Source organism: Aquarana catesbeiana, linkage group LG10, assembly GCF_042186555.1.
Source record: "Aquarana catesbeiana isolate 2022-GZ linkage group LG10, ASM4218655v1, whole genome shotgun sequence".
Classification (NCBI taxonomy): domain Eukaryota; kingdom Metazoa; phylum Chordata; class Amphibia; order Anura; family Ranidae; genus Aquarana; species Aquarana catesbeiana.
This window is the reverse complement of record NC_133333.1, coordinates 208,118,560-208,139,080: the sequence shown is the minus strand read 5'-3', so window position 1 is coordinate 208,139,080 and position 20,521 is coordinate 208,118,560. Positions and strand designations below refer to the sequence as shown.

General features: G+C 43.1%; 1 protein-coding gene across 1 annotated transcript in view; it reads left to right on the top strand.

Annotated features, from left to right (window-relative positions):
* Positions 1-20,521, top strand: part of LOC141111450 (sortilin-related receptor-like) — a 43,888-nt gene that overhangs the window by 7,747 nt on the left and 15,620 nt on the right. The window contains exons 5-14 of the mRNA XM_073603745.1: positions 698-832; positions 2,506-2,655; positions 5,863-5,991; positions 6,081-6,207; positions 6,724-6,893; positions 7,131-7,234; positions 11,755-11,859; positions 14,914-14,986; positions 16,480-16,562; positions 16,663-16,759. Coding sequence (XP_073459846.1) covers positions 698-832; positions 2,506-2,655; positions 5,863-5,991; positions 6,081-6,207; positions 6,724-6,893; positions 7,131-7,234; positions 11,755-11,859; positions 14,914-14,986; positions 16,480-16,562; positions 16,663-16,759 — 1,173 coding nt within the window. The remainder of the gene's footprint in view (positions 1-697; positions 833-2,505; positions 2,656-5,862; positions 5,992-6,080; positions 6,208-6,723; positions 6,894-7,130; positions 7,235-11,754; positions 11,860-14,913; positions 14,987-16,479; positions 16,563-16,662; positions 16,760-20,521) is intronic.

Genomic DNA, 20,521 nt, shown 5'->3' with positions numbered 1-20,521 from the left:
AACCATTTTTACTGAATGAAATAGATTCAGAATAGATGGTACAAGTGGGTTGTCAATGGCCCTGTCTGTGCCATGTGATCACTGTGACCAATCGGAGATCAAAACAATGAATGGCATGAATCAAAGCCATTCATTGTGTACAACTGTTATGTGATCTGCTGTAACTGATCATTGATCACATGGTACCGGCTGCTGGTAAACTGATCGAAATCCACCAGACACAGTGGATGACAGTTTGCGCTGAAGCCCGGCCTGTGGCGTGTTTCGGGAAGACATATGACGTCTACCTGGAATGACGAATGTCCCGGCCACCATTTGACTATAGGCCGGGCGGGAACTAGATAAACAATGTTACCACAACATTTCATATTCCTGTTGTGTCTGTTGTACCATGTACTTGTGTTAAAAAGTATCCTGTTCTCTTTGTATTGCTTCCTTTGTGTGATCCTGCTAGTCCCCCATTTTCCTATTTAAAAACTGACCATGCTGGGCATGAGAACACATTCTTCCCAGCATGCCTGTTCTCAAATGGTCAAGATTTGTGCTGACACGCCTTTCGTCTTTCACTATCCTGTGTTGCAGTGGAATGTGGATAATATGGGAAAATATAATAATAATGTTGCACATGTGTTGGGTTCTGCTATGGATAAACTCTGCAGCCTCTCATGGACATCCTGTTTCCCACTGTCTACTCCAGAGAACCCTACAGATACCCCTGCCTGCGCCCGCCTCTACCAGTTCCAGTGTGAGAACAGGCACTGTATTCCTACACGATGGAAATGTGACGGGGAGGACGACTGTGGGGACTGGTCAGATGAGAAGGACTGCGGGGGTAAGTGTTGTCCGGTGCCTCTGATTTTAGCAAAAACTGAAAGATTTTGGAATAGGGGGAGCCGCAGCACCCCACAGAGGGGTGGGAAAACATAGGTGGCTGGGTACTCTGCCACAAAGACTGCTGTTCCCGAGGCCTGGAGACAGCTAGTTACTCATCCTGATACAGAGGGGAACAGAAGAATCGCATGCACCCCCACCACCACCACCATTTTTTTTAAATAATCACATTTTGTTTCTTTGCCGCCTGAAATGAAGACCGTTTTTTATCCAGCTGTATTTAATAGTGCAAGTTATAACATCCAAGTGAAAGCAATAACACCAACATGCCAGAATAAAAAAATCAAAACCAGATTTACTGAGTTGGAAAATGGACCACCACCTTTTGCTTTATTTACAGCCTTCAGGATATTACCACCTCCATGCTTTACTGTAGGAATGGTGTTATTTGGATGGTGAGCTGTGTTGGATTTCCACCAGACATTGTTTGGTGTTGAGGCCAAATAATTTAATTTTAGTCTCATCTGACCACATTATATGCACCTTGAAGATTCTAAGGCCACATGGAAAAAGGTGAGATGGTCAGATGAGACAAAAATTGTATTTGGCTTCAACACCAAACGATATGTCTGGCGGAAATCCAATACAGCTCACCATCCAAATAACACCATTCCTAAAGTAAAGCATGGAGGTGGTAATATCCTGTTATGGGGGGTTTCTCTGCCGCAGGGACTGGAGCACTAGTCAGGATAGAGGGAAAAATGGATGGGTCAAAATACCGTCAAATTCTTGAGTAAAATCTGCTCCCCTCTGCCAGAAAGTTGTCAACGGGAAGAAGGTTTACCTTCCAACATGACAATGACCCAAAGCACACAGCGAAAATGACCACACAGTGATTGAAGGAGAAAAAGATGAATGTCCTTGCATGGCCTAGTCAGAGCCCAGACCTAAACCTCATTGAAAATCTGTGGAATGACTTGAAGACTGCAGTCCATAAACGGTCACTATCAAATTGAACTGAACTTGAGCAATTCTGCAAAGAGTGGGCAAATAATGCAATGTCTAGATGTGCAAAGTTGGTAGAGACATATCCCAACAGACTAAAGGCTGGAATTTGAGGAAAAGGTTCAACAAAATACTGACATAAGGGGGTGATCCTTTTTTCAACTCAGTTATTTCTGTTTTTGATTTTTTTTTTTTTAAACATTTTTTTCCCTGACATGCTGGTGTTATACCGTTTAGATTGATGTTATAAGTTGCACTAGTAAACACAGCTGGATAAAACAAACGGTGTCTGCTTTAATTTCAGGCAGCAAAATGTAATTATTTAAAAAAAGGGGGGGGGGGGGTGATTCTTTTCTATACCCACTGTGTGTATGTATATGTGTATATGTGTATATATATATATATATATATATATATATATATATATATATATGTATATATATATACTCTGAATTTGCTCTCTTTTTCATGTAACGTCCTATAGGTTTCCAGGGCAGCATTACTAAAATTTGTCTTTCTTTTACTTTTCACTCATGCTTTCACCTTACACTGTGTTAATTGTATTCTTCCAAAGATTTTTCATCATGCAGAAGCACCACATTCCATCCACATACAAACGTATAAGTATCTGTATATCTTGATGTGTAAATGTTTTGTGTTTTTTTATAGAGAGTATTCCACAGACCACTGTGAGACCTTCCACGTGTCCTGCCAACCATTTCCGCTGCGACAATGGGGTCTGCATCATGAACACCTGGGTGTGTGATGGCTACAAGGATTGTATCCATGGCTCTGATGAGGAAGGTTGCCCCACAACTGGTATAATTTCTATTAATGAAGTAATGTAATCATAATGTGTATGATTGTCTTTAAATACAATTAAGAAAATCAAGCAAATTTTCAAAGAAGAACTTTTCTTTTCTCCGTTCAGTCCAGACTCTGCTCTATAGTAGACCAAGTTAAATTCAGAAACTCGCACTGCTTGCATTTAAGAAGAAAATAATTTTAATGAAATATTAATGAATGCAGATCTGCATTTTTATTTGTCTCTCTTATATCGGCTATGCAATCAGATTTAATTTGTTGCCCTTCTTCTGCTGTTGCTTTTCTTCCCTCCCCATCCATTCCAGTTAAGGTTTACAACCACCAACATTCTGACACCATGAAAAGAATTGCCCATCCAAACCTGGTTTCTGGTGTCTGTGGGCTGCAAATAATGTAGTCTGGTGCAGTTTTTAAGTGGAGTACTACAGAAATAGGTGCAGCCAGATTCCATCCAGTGTTTTCTATGCCCACTTTTCAGCATGGCAATTCTCTAATAGACATGGCATGAAACCACACAGGAAGCTGCAGGAAAATATTAATTTTCAGGCATCACAAAGAAAATGGTTTGGGTTGGGCTGAGGGAGGTGCTTCTGTTGGTTCTAGAATTCTGCTTGTTGATCTCTTAATAACGTATATGTAATATCAAGGCTGATGTATATCCTTGCTCCATCAAATAGTGAACTCCACAGTACTCCACAGTACCCACCACCACATCACATGGCCGCTGCAACCTCTTTGAGTTTGAGTGCCAGAAGTCAAAGTACTGTATACGGCTTCAGAGATTGTCAAGATGGAACAGATGAGCTTCGCTGCCGTAAGTCTCCCACCACTGCGTGAACCCGCAGCCTCAAAGTGTACTTGTCATTTGTGGACTTGTTGCTATGTTTTTGAACAAAATCAGAATATTGGTTGCCTTTTTTGGGGAGTTTATTGTAAGCCACACTGCTCCACCATGGTGCCTCTATAGTTCTGTACTAATCTCTGAGTACCAGAACTTGGAAGTATATAGCAATGGTGAAAATGCGGCTTTCCCCATTAATAGCACATGATAAATTCCTGCTTAGCAGTGCTACACGACAGCTGTGCCTTGCTGATCATCTTGTCTCACTGCAAAGGTCTCCATGGTTGAGAAGAGTGCTTCCTGCAGCCTTTAATGACAGGAAGCACCCACAGTAACCATCCTTGCCCTAAGACTTTGGTTTGAGCAACTTTTTTTGTAATTCATGGAAATAATTTTAAAGGTACTTTCTCTTCTGTTCATTGAAGGACACAGCTGGATATTTAGGACCTGATATTAAGCCACCTGCAGAACTGGGATACTAGGTGCAGAAACACAAGAAGTCCCCCTAGGGGTTGCCCCTGCTGGTGGCCAAACCTCCCATCTGCAACTCACAACTAGCCTAGCTCTTAAGAGTTAGGTCAAAAAAAGCCAAGGAAAATTCCCAGGAAAATTCTAAGCTCTACTTACCAACTAGCCTGCGACCAACCAAATTGACCTGTTTAAGAGTATGCATTAAAAACAGAGCCTCTTAAAATTTAGAGGTAGGGACCACAAGTAACAGAGTGCCTTGATGGGGATTAAAGCTTACGCATGTATTTGAAAATGTGTGCAGACTAAACCCCTGTTTTTAATGCGTACTGTTAGACAGGTCAGTGTGGTTGGTTGCAGGCTGGTCGGTAATTAGAGATTGGAATTTTCCTTGGCCTTTTTTAACATATGTTGCCCTCCAATGCTCCTTGCTGCAAAGGCTAATTATAGGTAGGGGCAGTGGCTAACTTTTTGTTCTTGGGAATTGGGACCTAGAAATTTTTGCTGCTTATTTCCAGGTTTTTTATTTTTTTATTTCCATCTATGGATTTTTGTTTTCATTCTCCTGCGGCGCAACAGCTGGAGGCCCCAGGTTGCCTACCCCTGGAACTGTACCTTTTTAATTAATGTGAAGTTTGCATGACAGTCCACTTAAGACTGATCCATTCAGCAACTCGTGCTGATGTTCCATAAGTCTAAAGTAGCCAATAGATGCTTTTGGGTGATAAGGGGACAAAGAGGGGTGGCTCGTAGGGCCTTGGAAATTCATACTGGGTATTTAGGCAACAATTAATAATCAACTATAGATTTTTCATATAATCTTTTGCTTAACAAAAAAACAAAAAAATAGCACAAAGTTAAAAAAAAAAAAAAAAAAAAAATTTAGTACATACCTTTTCAATTAGTGGTTGGCTAATGCAGTCAATAAAAGCAATCATTAAATCAAACAATTGTGATGCTACTTGTGTGGCCAACATTACACCTTCTGTGCATCTGTGATCACTCTAACACTTTTCCTTTCTCATCATCTGGAGAAAGCATTTATGTGTGTATTGTCAATAGACAGGTAAGCAGAGATTTCATATGAGACCAGTGTGTATTGGGTCAAAGGACAAAGAGGCAAAAAGGACATCATAAAAGGCCTGTGTGTTTATTATGTTGGCTGTCGATGTGTATGTGTGTGATTTTGGTTACGCTGCAGGGAGGGTGTGTGGGTGTGTGTGTGTGTGTGTGTTCAAGGCAGAAACTGTCATATGGGGCCAGCTCAGGTGCAACGGGTCAAGTTGCAGAGAGAATATAAGAAGTCAGCATTAGTGTTGGGTCAAGATACAGGAAACCAGGACATCCTATGGGGCTAGAGTGTGTCTGTGGTGTCACGGAACTGAGAAGAAAAAATGTAATTTGGGCTCAATGTGTGTTAGGTCAAGGTGCACAGAGGACGTCATATGGGGGCCAGTGTGTGTGTGTGTGTGTGTTGTGTCAAGGTACAGGGAAGCAGAGAGGACGACATATTGGACTAGAGTACGTGTATGTTGGGTCAAGATACAGGAAGGCAGGGAGGGTGTTCTATGGGGCTAGCATGGCATGCTGGGCAAAGGTACAGGAAGGCAGTGAGGACATTCTCTGGAAACAGTATGTGCGGTCAAAGGACAGGGAGGCAGAGAGGACATGCTCTGGGGACAGTGTGTGCGGTCAAAGGACAAAGAGGCAGAGAACATCCTCTAGGGACAGAGTGTGTGATAAAAGGACAAGGAGAGGTACAGAGGACATAATTTGGGACCAGTGTGTGTTGTCGAGAGGGAGGGTGTCATCTGGAGTGTATGTCAGCAAGAATCCGGAAGGGAGAAAGGAGTGCCGCTACATTTTCTTAATTACGTAATGTTTATTGGCAGCCACTCACAGACCTTCTGCCTGCATTAACGGGACACTGTGTGAAGACGGCGAGGCCTGCTTACCTCTGTCGGACCGCTGTGATGGCTTCCTAGACTGTTCTGATAGTAGCGATGAAAATAACTGTACTGGTATGCAGATGTTCCTTTTCTCTTCATTAGTTGCAGGCGGTCGTGGGGTGAAGAGACAAAATGGCTGACCTTGCATTTCTCCTGTACAGATGACAGCGTAGTATACAAGGTACAGAACCTACAGTGGACGGCTGATTTCACTGGAAACATAACCCTAACCTGGGCTCGACCAAAGAAGATGCCTCTGGCATCCTGCGTTTATTCTGTCTCTTACAGGTAATACAGGCAAGAAAGCTTGCAAAGTCTAACTACCAAGGCTGGATAGTATTGGCCGAAGAATAGCTTGAGTGGTGATTGGGAGTATATAGAATGGATTAAATGTACTGCACAGCATATTGAGGAATAGAATGTTTAACACAGTGAATTGAGTGAAGGAGTGTGTGGTATAGTGAAAAGATTGTACAGGACAGTATGAAGAGTACAGTTCTTTTGGTGTATGCAAAACTATGAGATGCAGAGTATAGAAGATGCAGCAAAGTGAAGATTTGTGGAGTATGAAGACTGTAATAGGAGAAGTGAGGGGATTGGTCTAAGGAAGTCCATAAGAAGTAAAAGAAGGCCTTAGAAGATTGTGGCCACCAGACAACGCCAATTACTGAAAGTTCGGTTTCGACTAGACTGGCATCTTAAGAGAGCTTTCTTTCTTACTCTAAGATTGCGATGTATGCTGCAAGTTAGCCAGTCATTGATCAGTTTTATCCATTTCAGTTCTTCGCTTTTCTATCTGTGCAGGGTTATAGGGGAGAGTACATGGAAGACGGTGGACACACACAGCAACAAGACAGCTTTTGTGTTAAAGATCCTAAAGCCGGACACTACCTATCAGGTCAAAGTACAAGTACAGTGCCTGCGCAAAATACACAACAGCTACAACTTCATCACCCTAAGGACTCCTGAAGGGTGTAAGTACACACAGTGAACACCATAAATGCTAGTAACTAAGTATTGGCAGCCACCTCCACATTGTCACATTGATGTCAGAGCTGAGCAGATAGAACAACTGCCAGCGAGTTGATAATCTCATGCTACCAATGGATTAAAAATGTATTAAACCCACTTTTAATTTAGGCTAACTTTTCTTTTGCAGCAGAATGTGATTTTTTTTTTTTTTTTGTAATCTAGTCCCTGATGCACCTCAGCACCTCAGCACCTCAACCTTGTGTTGAATAAAAATATTCCATTCACCATCACTGGCTGCTGGTCTCCCCCTGCAAACACTCATGGGCTCATCCGAGAGTATGTGGTAAGTAGTTATATGAACAGAACTATCTTTGTAGAGAACTAAAGTGGGGTGGGAGGGCATGATTGTCTCAGTCTTTACTGACAACTGCAGAGCTGTAGGATGTTAGGAGAGCTCTGAGCAGAGTTGAGAAGTTGCATCTGAATACCATAAAATGCCTTTTTTATTTTTGCATTCATTAAATATATGACCATGTTCACGTGGTGTTTGCAATGCCTGCATCCCAAGAAGAAATGGAGTGCCTTGAAAAAGTATGCATACCTCCTTGAAGTTTTCCACATTTTGTCATGTTACAACCAAAAACGTAACTATTTTATTGTAATTTCATGTGATAGACCAACACATAATTGTGATGTGAAAAGAAAATGATAAATGGTTTTCAAAAATGTTTACAAATATGTGAAAAGTGTGGCCTGCATTTGTATTCAGCCCCGCTGAGTCAATACTTTGTAGAACCACCTTTCACTGCAATTACAGTTGCAAGTCTTTTTGGGGATGTCTCTACAAGATTTGCACATCTAGAGTGAAATTTTTGCCCATTCTTCTTTGCAAAATAGCTCAAGCTCTGTCAGATTGGATGGAGAGCGTCTGTGAACAGCAATTTTAAGTCTCGCCACAGATTCAATTGGATTTAGGTCTGGACTTTGACTGGGCAATTCTAACACATGAATATGCTTTTGATCTAAATCATTCCATTGTAGCTCTGGCTGTATTTTTAGGGTCGTCATGCTGGAAGGTGAACCTCCGCCCCAGTCAAGCCCCAGTCAAGTCTTTTTGCGGACCCTAACAGGTTTTCTTCTCAGATTGCTCTGTATTTGTCTCCTACCATCTTTTCAGCAACTCTGACCAACTTCCCTGTCCCTGCTGAAGAAAGGCATCCTCACAACATGATACTGCCACCACCATGTTTCACGGTGGGGATGGTGTGTTCAGGGTGATGTGCAGTGTTCGTTTTCTGCCACACATATCGTTTTGCTTTTAGGCCAAAATTCAATTTTGGTCCCATCTGACCAGAGCACCTTCTCTTCCACATGTTTGCTGTGTCCCCACATGGCTTCTCACAAACTGCAAACGGGACTTCTTATGGCTTTCTTTCATGAATGGTTTTCTTCTTGCCACTCTTCCATAAAGGCCAGATTTGTGGAGTGCACGACTAATAATTGTCCTGTGGATAGATTCTCCCCCCAGCTGTGGATCTTTGCAGCTCCTCCAGAGTTACCATGAGCCTCTTGGCTGCTTCTCTGATGCTCTCCTTGCCCGGCCTGTCCGTTTAGGTGGATGGCCATGTCTTCGTAGGTTTGCAGTTGTGCCATACGCTTTCCATTTTCGGATGATGGATTGAACAGTGCTCCAAGAGATGTTCAAAGCTTGGGATACTTTTTAAAACCTAACTCTGCTTTAAACTTCTCCACAACTTTATCCCTGACCTGTCTGGTGTGTTCTTTGGCCTTTATGAAGCTGTTTGAGGGCTTCAGAGAACAGCTGTATTTATACTGAGATTATAATTACTATTTACTAATTAGGTGACTTCTGAAGGCAATTGGTTCCACTAGATTTTAGTTAGGGTTATCGGAGTAAAGGGGGCTGAATACAAATGCACCTCACACTTTTCAGATATTTATTTGTTAAAAAATTTGAAAACCATTTATAGTTTTCATTACACTTGACAATTATGTACAACTTTGTTGTTGGTCTCTCATAAAATCCCAATAAAATACATTTGTTTTTGGTTGTAACATGACAAAATGTGGAAAATTTGAAGGGGTATAAATACTTTTTCAAGGCGCACTGTATATGCTTAACTAAACCACAAAAGACCACCGCTGAGTTATTCTGCAGCCTGTGATCTCCTCTACTACTTGATTTTGTTTTTAAACCTACCTGGAAAAAGCCAGTGCCCTTGCTTGGCTAGGAAGTAGTTAATATTAATTACATGTACTATTTAATATTTACCTGATAAATACTAAAGATGAGCTCCGGCGTGTTAGCACACTCCACGTGCAGAGCCAGACAAGAAGTCGGCGCTGCGCTAATCACAGGCAGTGAGACATTTCCCGATCTCTGCAGCCGCACATCGGGAAAACATCTCGCTGCCTGTGATTAGCGCAGCGCCGTGCCGACTTCCTGGCGGGCTCTGCACGTGGGCTGTGCGAACACGCCAGAGCGCATCCTTAATAAATGCTGCAATATGTTTACTCTCATCTATTGAGGGACACAGAATTAGACAAAACAATTGGGTTATACTGCCAGCTACAAGATAATTGGTCACTAGAAAAAACTGATGATCATGGTTAGTTTTGGGGCCTCAGCCTTCCTTCTTGCCTAAAGTGACCAACTTTTCCAATTGTCTGTTGAGGGACACAGGAATTTAGGAACAGTTGGGCTATACTGCCATCTAAAGGAGGTTGGTACACTGGCAAACAAAGTTTTAAGACCTCCTCATAAAACCCCACTCTAACCAACATGCCGTCGTTTTTTGCTAGTGTTCTAAGAGGTTGGATGCTTCCCCATTAAAGCTGTTGAAGCAAATGTCTAATAAAAAAAAATTTCTATTTTTTTTTTTTTAACTCTGAATTTTTTTCAGGGCCTTCAATTTTTTCAGGGCCTTCAGGGCCATACACTGCTCCTCGAGCTGGTCTCTACATAGCTATCAAGATCAATGTTTCCTCAGCAAAAGCTTTTGAGGCCCTGTCTGGCCCCCGCTGGACTGAAATGTGACCTTTGGGCATTGGGCTGTGCATTTTGGTGCTTTCCGGAACTTTGTGTACGGTGTTAGTTAGCCACAGAGCGTTTTTCAGATCCAGAGCCGTGGCACTGCCCAAGGTGTGACTATGCCTCTGCAGACTCACTTAGTGTGTAAGGCTGGTTGGGCTGAAGCACATGGAGCTAACGCATAGGGTGCCTTTTCAGGTTTCCCACGGCCAATGTTTTTTCTGCAGTAGGGGTTAAAGTTGAGGGATTGAGTGGTTCTAGGGAATTTACCGGATATCCCAAGAAGGAACTGATGCCTGTAATCTCAAACCTGGGACTCCTGTTGTAGGATTGTCATCAGTGTCTCTTGAAGCTTCACTGGGTAGGGCTGAAGCCTCTCCCATGTCAGGGACCTCCCATGTCCTCTGGACTTTCTTTCTGTTCCAGTTACTGGAGCCACCTACTGAAAGACTGTTTAATTCTTTCCATAGATTCCAGTTTCAATTAACTGGTTTGGCACTCTGTCCTGTGTTAAGCTGGCCATAGATTGTATAAATTTTTTTCAAAATTCTATCCAACATTCTCTGAATATTCTCAGAACATGTTTGAAGGATTTTGTTTCTACTTGACTTTTAGTGGAATAATTGGACTTTACCTAACAAAAACCACATACACTGTTGAAAAATGTTTCATAAACAAATTTCTATCTTGCTCCGTCATATCTTCATGTCACTTCCCTCCAAAACGAATGTCTATTTGACACACTAATGATTAGGAAAATGAATAAACTTAAAGTTTTTTGTTCGCGACTCTACCCATCTATAGCCAGCTTTAGTGATAACCCTGATTTGTATAAACTGCGTTAGAATGCGGGATAAGGCATGTGCGTAGTCTCCTTTTGTGGACCTGTTTTAGTCATGTTTCCCTCTGGGGGACCTGTTCTTCTTCTGGTTTTGACCCACTTTTTTATTTGTCGACTGTTACCTTGTTAGTCTATTCTTTTTATCAAGCAGAAGCCTTGATCCACCTGTTTTGGTTGTGATTTTGTTCACAGCTCATGCTGGTATGGACTCATTTGGGTAGTGAATTCCCCTGTTCTGGTCTGCACACCAGGTTGCTCCTCTGTAATCTCCTTGGTTATTGTCAGATTTCCCCACATTTATAGGGGAATGTTATCTCCATCTTGTTTTGGTCTTTGTCTTCCTGGTGGGCCTGAGTTGCAGATTTTTCCTGGTCCCTCCTGTTGTCATTTGTTGTTCCCTACCCCTCATCTAGACAGCTGTGGATGTTCTAGCTGTTTGAGTTCCTTTTTCCCCCCTCAGTGGATGATGGAGAAAATAAGATCATTGTACTTACCATAAAATCTCTTTCTTCAAGTCCGTTAACGGATACTGGTCCCTCTGTCTTTTACTAGCCCTTGTACTGCTTGAGGCATGCTGGGTAGAGAAGGGGTTTTACATGGGGTTGGCTTACAACTTTCTGCTTGTTTCTATCCCAACCTGTAGGCAGCAGCATAACCCAACTGTTAATGTATTCTTGTGTCCCTCAATGGGCTTGGCAGAAGTAGATTTTACGCTAAGAGAAAAATCTTATTTATAACCTCAGTAAGGCTATTGTCTTGAGTCTTTTCCTGAGTCTTCTTTACTCCAATGTCTGCTATAAAAACTGTGTGTTGACCTACTGCGGCTTATTTCTGACCTGCACTGCTGATAGACATAATCTGTTCTTGCGGAAGATCAGACATTCATATTTCAGACTTGTTTTCCTGCTACAGTATAATCTGTTCACAAATCTTGGAGTGTGGTCAAGTGACAGTCTGTCTCTCTCTTTAGGTAGAGTACAGTGTAAACTCAACCAAGGTTTGGACATCCTACAGTACACAGAGCCTTTGCTATGATATCAAGTTCCAGGAGTCCAGCTCCGTCTACCTGATGAAGGTGAGTATTGATTTTACTTTAATGTGGAAGGGTGTATCACAGTTTTTGTCTCTTTCCATGTCTGTGCCACCTCTTCTGTTTATCCATTAGCTGTGACCTCTGAGGGTGGAAGAATCAGTCTAGCCAAAACCAGAGCTTTCGGTTTTGGCGAAGTGCTGGAAAGGTAAAACCCCCAATGGATTGTAAAGCTGGGTACACACTGGCCAAAATCAGATGGTTCAGCAGGAACAGGCTGACTTTTGGTCAGTGTGTACAGCTGTCTAACAACTGGCTTCTGTCAAAGGGACATGCTGGAAAATCTACATCCAATCAGTGCTTGAGGCCAAAGGCTGCAAACTCTGATTACTGTATTCTGGTGGAGGCGGGAGGTCATGTGATATAATATATATGTTCTCAGTGCCAGTTTTCTTCTGCCCACAGCAAGGGCAGACTTCACCCTTCAGCAGCTGTCAGCCCCTGCTCCTTCTGACAGGAGTGACACTACAGTCACTCCTGTCAGTGAGGCTCTGGAGAAACTCTCAATACCCCCCTAGCCCAGGGGCTTTGCTAGGATTTTAAAAGATCTAGGGTACCTTTGGGCACCCCAAAGAGTAAAAATGCGGTGCACTGTGCAAGCCGCAAAGAACGGGTGTGGCCAAACTTAAAAGTGGGAGTGGCTTTAAGGGGCATGGTTACATAAAACTTTAGCCTCCTTGTAGCCAAAAAAAATATGCTTTGATTGCTATGCCACAAGCAAGAGTTTCACAAACTCATTAAAGGCCGGGTTCATATATGTGCGGCCACGGTTCCCGGCATGGGGTCCAGTGCGTTTCTGTTCACCGGTTCAGGTGAACCGGACCCAGAAATGCACAGGACCCTTTTGGACTTCGCACCGTGGCCGCCCTGGACATGTGTTAGCCGGCTCTATTGAGAGCTGGTCACACTTGCGTGTCATGCGAATTGGATGCTGTAAAAACCGAATCCAATTCGCACATATGTGAACCCGGCCTAAATCTCTATACAATTATTAAAAAAACACTTCTATTACATATGATTTTGTGTACACTGAAATAGACAGAGATCATTGGGGTTGATTTTACTAAAACTGAAGAGTGCAAAAACTCATGAAACCAATCAGCTTCCAGGTTTTTTTTTGCCAAAGCTTAATTGAACAAATTGAAGTTAGAACCTGATTGGCTGCACCAGTTTTTGCACTTTCCAGTTTTACAAAATCCCGTTGTCTGACTCTACCTAAAAAAAGAACTTCATTAACCACTTGCTGCCCACCGCCAAATGACGGAGGAGCGGTGTGGCTCTCGTTTTGGAACAACATCCTTTGATGGTGTCCCAGAACGGCCGCTCTCCTGCGCCATGTTGCTAGGACACGGTGCGATCCCGATCTCTGTAAAGGGCCCAATCACAGCCAGTCACATGTAAACACGGAGATGTTGGTAATCGTCGCTCCTCGCCTCACACTGACAGAGTGTGTGGCGAGGAGAGCCGATCAGTGACTTCTGCTCGCGGGAGACATGCCCTGATTACAATAGCGCCACTAGTGCCAGCAATCAGTGCCCACAAGTGTCACCAGTCAGTACCCATTAGTGATGCCAGTCAATGCTGGCCATCAGTGCCACCCATCAGTGCCGCCTCATCAGCGCACATCAAGGAGAAAAATTACTTATTTACAAAATTTACTGACAAACTAAAAAAAATTTTCCAAAAACTATTTTTTTTTTTGTAGAAAATAAACCCAGCAGTGTTTTAAATACCACCAAAAGAAAGCTCTATTTGTGTGAAGAAAATGATTAAAATTTCACATAGTTACAGTATAGCATGACCGCGCAATTGTCATTCAAATTGTGACAGCGCTGAAAGCTGAAAAATGGCCTGGGCAGGAACGGGGTGGGGTGTAAGTGCCCTCTATTGAGGTGGTTAAAATAGTCAATGCCTGCTTATCAACCAGCAACTGTTGAAACGATGAGCAATTTGGTGAAAATTAGGTAATCTACAAAGTAGTGTATGTAGTGCAGCATTATACAAGGCAGAGTGCAGGAGTCGGGAGTACATAATGCAGCCTGTATTTGAATACAAAACAAGAGTCAGGCTGGGTTCACACCTATGCGAATTGGATGCGGGGAAAATTTGCATAGCAGGAGAATGTGACCAGCTCTCTATGGAGCCGGTTCACATATCTCCGGGGCGGCTGCGGAGCTCACTGCACAGAAACGCTGTGCGTCTTTAGCTCCGTTTTTTCAGGGCTGAATTCAGGCAAAGATTTTGCCCGGATTCGTCCCTAAATCAGAGAATGGGGACGCACAGCATTCCTGTGCGATTCACAGCCGGTTCCAGTGTGAACCACGCCTCAGGTGTGTGTAAAGCACAGTGTAGGGGTCAGGAAAGTGCAAAATTCTTAATTTCTCCCACTTTTCCCTTTCAGAAAACAAATCGCCCCCCCCCCCAAAAAAAAACTTCAGCAATAATCTGCGTGCTCACCCCTTCAATCTTTACCGGCACAAAAATCCCCTCCCCCTCCAAAAAAATTTCCGCTTCTAGTACAAATACTCTTCCCTTCCAAATCCACTTCCATACCCCAATTTACCCTTCTACAAATACTATTCCCCTACAAGTGCCACCCTCACCCCTCCAAGCTCAAATTCACCCCCCCCCAAAAAAAAAAAAAAATTCCATCTTCTCCTTCTAGCACAAATCTCCCTTCATTCCTCCTTCCAGCATGAATTATCTCTCCCCCCTCTCAGCACCCCACAAAAAATCCCCCTTTTGTAATATCTTATCCCCTCAAATCCCCCAGCACAAATCCTTTTCCACCACCTCCTATTTCCCATCTTCCTCCCAAAATGAATTCCTCCAATTCCCCAGCCCACAATCCATCCTGGTACAAATCTGGCACTGGGGACCCCCTGATCTACATAACAGTGAGTCTGGGGCACATTCCACTTCTTCTGGGCCCTTGATACTTACCGCAGGAGACTGAGAGCCTCCCAGACTCTGCCTACAACAGAAATTTCACATTGGTCACGGCACAATGGTTACAGTGTTCTTGTGCCTTGTTTACAGGTTGCTGCCATTACCAGCAGAGGGACAGGGGAATGGAGCGATACCAAGACTATCACCACTGACTGGAAAAAAGGTAATTTCTCAGATTTTCAGCAACGGGATCCTTTAGTGTGTGTTCAGCAAGTGCGTTACCTGGAATAGATACTTGATGTGCTTGATATTTATGCCTCATATTGGGCACCAAGGGTCTAAAGCAGGGGTAGGCAACCTTTGAGAGGTGGAGATCTACCTGAACAACATAAAGAGCAAAGATCAGCGGTGTTCGGCACCACTTAGTTTTTCTTGCTAGTTAAAAAAAAAAAAAAAAACTATAAAAGATATAATAAAACAAATGTCTCAGTAAAATTAAAAACTTAGCCTACCTAAAAAGTGTCTGGTGTCAGTAGGGCAGGTAATAGTGGCAGTGGCTGGTGATCATAGGGCAGTGGATGGTACCCCTTTCACATAACCCCTTCCCCCACAGTAGGGCCCTCTCCCCTCCCCCCCATAGCAATGGGCTCACTAACACACAGCAGTGTAGATGTCGGTACAGCACAACACTGGTGTACACAGAACAGAATCGGGACACATCACCGCTCTGGGCAGAGGGTGTTAGCCAGAGATGCTGGAGATAACTTTACATATTAACAAGCTGGTGATTGGTTGTTAGGACCGCCTAGCAAGCAGTCACCTGCCGGTTAGCTTGAAAAGTTACCGCTCCTGCCCACCAGTCTGAGCTGTGCTGTCTCCCGATTTCTGCTGTGTGGAGATATACGCGCAGTGGAGGAGGCTGAAGGGAAGGCTGACAACGAGTTGCGGGGTCGGCAAAGCAGAGGAGTGCTGACGATCTACCCATCACCCACGTGCGATCGATGGGTTGCCGACCCCCGGTCTAAAGGGTCTAGATGCTGTCTGTCTGAAAAGTTTATTTTAAACCCTTACCAAGTCTCAGCTGAAACAGGATAGGTTACTCTACTGTCCATGGATGATGAGTTTGTCTCCTGGTTCATCCACTTTTTTAAGGCCTCATGCACACTGCACATTTGAATTTCTCCTCTGAACGCCTTTAACTTCTGGCAGAAAAAAGCGTGCCTAAAGTTGCATATTGCAAACCATTTAGGCACATGAAGTGTTATGAGCATTTATGAATTCCATTTGCCAGAATAGTAATTTATTCTGACCATCGGCATGAACGAAAGCTCAAGCGCTAAACATGTCTAGTGTTTAAGCGCGTTTATGTGTGTTAAGCGTTTTTTTTTTGTTTGTTTTTTTTTTTTGCCCCAAAAGCTCTTCTCCTGAATAGATCTGGTGGTGATTTTCTTTTTTTCAGCCTGTAAACGCTCCTAATACCTGTAAACTCCTATGTGTGCAGTGAGACATAGGCTAAAATAGAGGTGTTTTTACGGGCTGAGAAAGAAAATCAAACACCTTGAAAAGAGGCGTTTTGTAAGCCGGTGTGCATGAGCCCTAAGAAGTGCAATCCTCTCTAACCCCTGCATTACAGAACCATTGGGTTGTAGGGAGGCTTCATTTTGGTCCAAAGCAGCCATTCTAATTTACCATATTTGAATCCACTGTTTCTCTTAGTTGTGCCACAGCCCACCATAAAGATCCAGAATGTCGGTGAAGACTCAGTGGAAATCACAGTGAAAGAAGACTCTGATATTCCGGTACGTTTGCAATGCCATACATTTCCCTTTAAAACGGGTCTGAACAAAATAATATACAAATGTGGGGGGATATAATTACTTTACACTGGCGGTTTTGCAGATAAAGGTCTATACAGTGTCTTTATCATGGGAATTTGACAAACATGTGCGGGAGAAGAAGACTTTGGAGATTGCCGGACAGTCTGTGACCCAAAAAGGTAACAATGACTTTTTATAGTGACCCCCCCCCTTCTGCTAACAGGGAAGTGATCTCCTTATTAAATGCTGCAGATAAAAGAAAGTTTATTGAATTTACAATTAAGTCTTCATTCAGGTCTCTTCTACGCTTGATTCGTTGTCCAGTTTTGTCAGCTCCAGGATTGGTGATCTAAATCTGGATCCTACATTATTGTGGCTGTATGATCAACATGCACTAAAAAATGCACAGTAGCTCGTTTCCTGTGTACAAGGCCTTACAGTGAACCTGAGCTCTATGTGATTCTTCCCCAGCAGCATATACTTCCAGGAGTGATGAGAAAAAAGCATGAATTCTGAGATTGTGGGAGTATGTGACTTACTCTCCTTCCTTCGACGTGTACTGGTGCTTGGTAATTAGTACTTGGTAATTAGTCCAGTACTGTCACCTGGAGGCAGGGAGAATGTACTCCATATGGGCTTCTGGTGGAGACTGCAAACGGCTTTGCTGACACTCATCAAACAGGCATGGTCCAGTGGTGTCACTTTCAGAAAAACACTGAGAAATGCCTTGCATCACTGGAGTGCTTGTAGGCAGGTAGTGGCTGCAAAGAAACTGCAAGGAGATCAGCAGCACAAAGATTGAAAAAAGTAAATTAAATAAACATGTGTTTAAAAAAATAACAATTGTTTCCAATTCCATAAAAGTTGGGACACTGTAAAGTTTAAAAACAGAATGCAACGATTTGCAAATCTCATAATCCCATATTTTATTCACAGTAGAGAATCGAAAACATTAAAACATTAAACTGAGAATTTACCATTTTAAGAAAACAAAAGATAATTTTGAAATTGGCAGCAGCTTGTATTAAAGTTGGGGCAGGGCCATGGTTACCACGATTTAGCATCCCCCTCTTCTTTCAACACCACTCTGTAAATGTCTGGTAACTGAGGAGACTAGTTGCTGGAGTTTTGGGGGAGGAATGTTGTCCTATTTTCGCCTGATATAGGAATCCAACTGCTTAAGGCCCCTTTCACACGGGCTTGTCCTTGTAGGGATCGATCCGCTGAGGAGGTGGATAACAGGTCCGTCTCCGCTCACTGCGCAAGGACAAACTTGTCAGAGCCCCGCTGTCCTCTTTGGAGATCGGATAAAAACGAACCACCTGTCCGTTTTCACCCGATTCTCCAGTGGGATGGAAAATAGGGTTTCCATCTGTCTGGATTTCACGGACAGGATCGGTTCGAATACCGGCAGATGTCAGCAGACGTGTCACCGCTGACATCCACCGCTCCATAGAGGTTCATGGAGCATCCGATCAGGTCCACCTGTCAGTTTTTAGTGGCCTAATAGTCCTCGGTCGTCTTTGTTGTATTTTTTCGTTGGATGATGCACCAAATATTTTCAATTAGTGAAAGGTCTGGACTGCAGACAGGCCAGTTAAGCTTCCGGACCCTTCTAATACAAAGCCATGCTGTTGTCATAGATGTGGTATGCGGTTTAGCATTGTCCTGCTGAAATACTGTATGCAAGGCCTTCCCTGAAAAAGATGTCATCTGGATGGAAGCAAATGCTGCTCTAAAACCTGGATATATCTTTCAACATTGGCGCCTTTCCAGATGTGCAAACTGCCCATTCCATATGCATTAATGAACCCCCATACCATCAGAGATGCAGACTTTTGAACTGAGCGCTGATAAGCTGGAAGATGCCTCTCCTCTTTAGTCCAGAGGACGTGGCACCCATGGTTACCAAAATCAATCTCAAATTTCAGGTTGTCTGACCACAGATCAGTTTTCCACTTTGCAACAGACCATTTTAAATGAGCTTTGGCCCAAATAAGATGGTGGCATTTCTTGATCATGTTCAGATATTATTATTATTATTATTATACAGTATTTATATAGCGCCAACAGTTTACGTAGCGCTTTACAACTTGAGGGTAGACAGTACAAGTACAATACAATTTGATACAGTAGGAATCAGAGGGCCCTGCTCCTTAGAGCTTACAATCTAAGAGATGGCTTCTTCTTTGCATGATGGAGCTTTACCTTGTATTTTTGGATGGCATAGCAAACTGTGTTCACAGTAATTTTTGGATGTGTTCCTGAGCCCATGCAGTAATGTCCATCACAAAATCATGCCTGCTTTTTATACGGTGCTCTTTGAGGGCCCTAAGATCACAGCATCCAATGTTGATTTTTCAGCCTTGTTCCTCTTCAGATTCTTGGAATCTTTTTATATGTACTGTAGATTATATATTTAAAGCGATTGTAACGTCTTGTTTGTTATTTTAGTAAAAAAAAAAAAAAACATGTTATACTTTACCTGCTCTGTGCAGTTGTTTTGCACAGGGCCGCCCAGATCCTCTGCTTTTCTTTGGTCCCTGGTTGTAGCCCCTGGCCCCTCCCTCCTATTGAGTGCCCCCACAGCAAACAGCTTGCTATGAGGGCAGCCGAGCTGCAGCTCCATGTGTCCATTAAGACATGGTGCAGTGGTTTGGCCCCCTCTCTCTTGATTGGCTAACTGAGTTTGACGGGAGCCACTTGCGCCGCTGCTGTGTCTCAGCCAATCAGGAGGGAGAGTCCCGGACCGACAAGGCACTCATGGAAATCGCTGGATAGAGATGGGGCTCAGGTAAGTATGAGGGGGGCTGCTGCACACAGAACACTTTTTATCTTAATGTATAGAATGCATCAAGATAAAAAAAACTTTCTGCCTTTACAATCACTTTAAAGTCTTTGCAATTTTACATTAAAGAACATAATTCTCAAATTGACAATTTTTAGATGCAGCTTTTCACAAATTTCTGGACCTCTGCCCATCTTTACTTCTGAGACACTTTGAGTCTTTAAAGTTATTGTAAGGTCTTGTTTAAAAAAATAAAATAAATATGTTAGACTTACCTGATCTGTGCAGTGGTTTTGCACAGAGCAGCCTGGATCCTTCTCTTTTCGGGTTACTCTTCGCTCCTCTTGGCCCCTCCCTCCTGTTGAGTGCCCCCACAGCAAGCAGCTTGCTATGGGGGCACCAGAGCCGAGTCACAGCTCCCTGATTCCATTCAGACATGGTGCTGCCGTTCGACCCCACCCCCTCTTTCTCCTGATTGGCTCCCATGGCTGTCAAAGTCGGCCAGTAGTGCTGCTGCTGTGTGTCAGCCAATCAGAGGGGAGACTTGTGGACATCGCTGGACAGAGATGGGTTCATGTAAGTATTAGGGGGGTTGCTGCACACAGAAGGCTTTTTATCTTAATGTATAGAATGCATTAGGATAAAAAAAAAACACCTGCCTTTTACAATCACTTTAAGATGCCCCTTTTATACCCAGTCATGTTACTGACCTGTTGCCAGTTAACATAATTAGTTGCAAACTGTTCTTCCTTGGTAGTACCACTTTGCCATCTTTTTGTTGCTTTGTTACAACTTTTTTGAGATGTGTTGCTGCCACCTTTTTTTGGTACGTTTTCTCAGGACACGGGTTGGATATTTACAGTCCCGGGTTATATAGGCTTGTACCTTCAGGACTATGGGACACTGGCAAAGCTGTTAGACACGCCCCTTGGGCTTCCTATTACCTTACCACACTCCATGAGTTTTTTGCAAATGTCCTAAGGAGATGAACCTCTTCTCACTTAGAGAAATCAGTTTTAGCTTAACTGGTTTATAATTTTACTGCGCATTCTTCAATCATTTCCTTAAGGTTTTCTAATACAACAGTTAAAGCAGTGTGCCTGGATTCATGCAAACTTTGGTAGCTGTAGCCAGGCCCCACGGGGGTGAAATT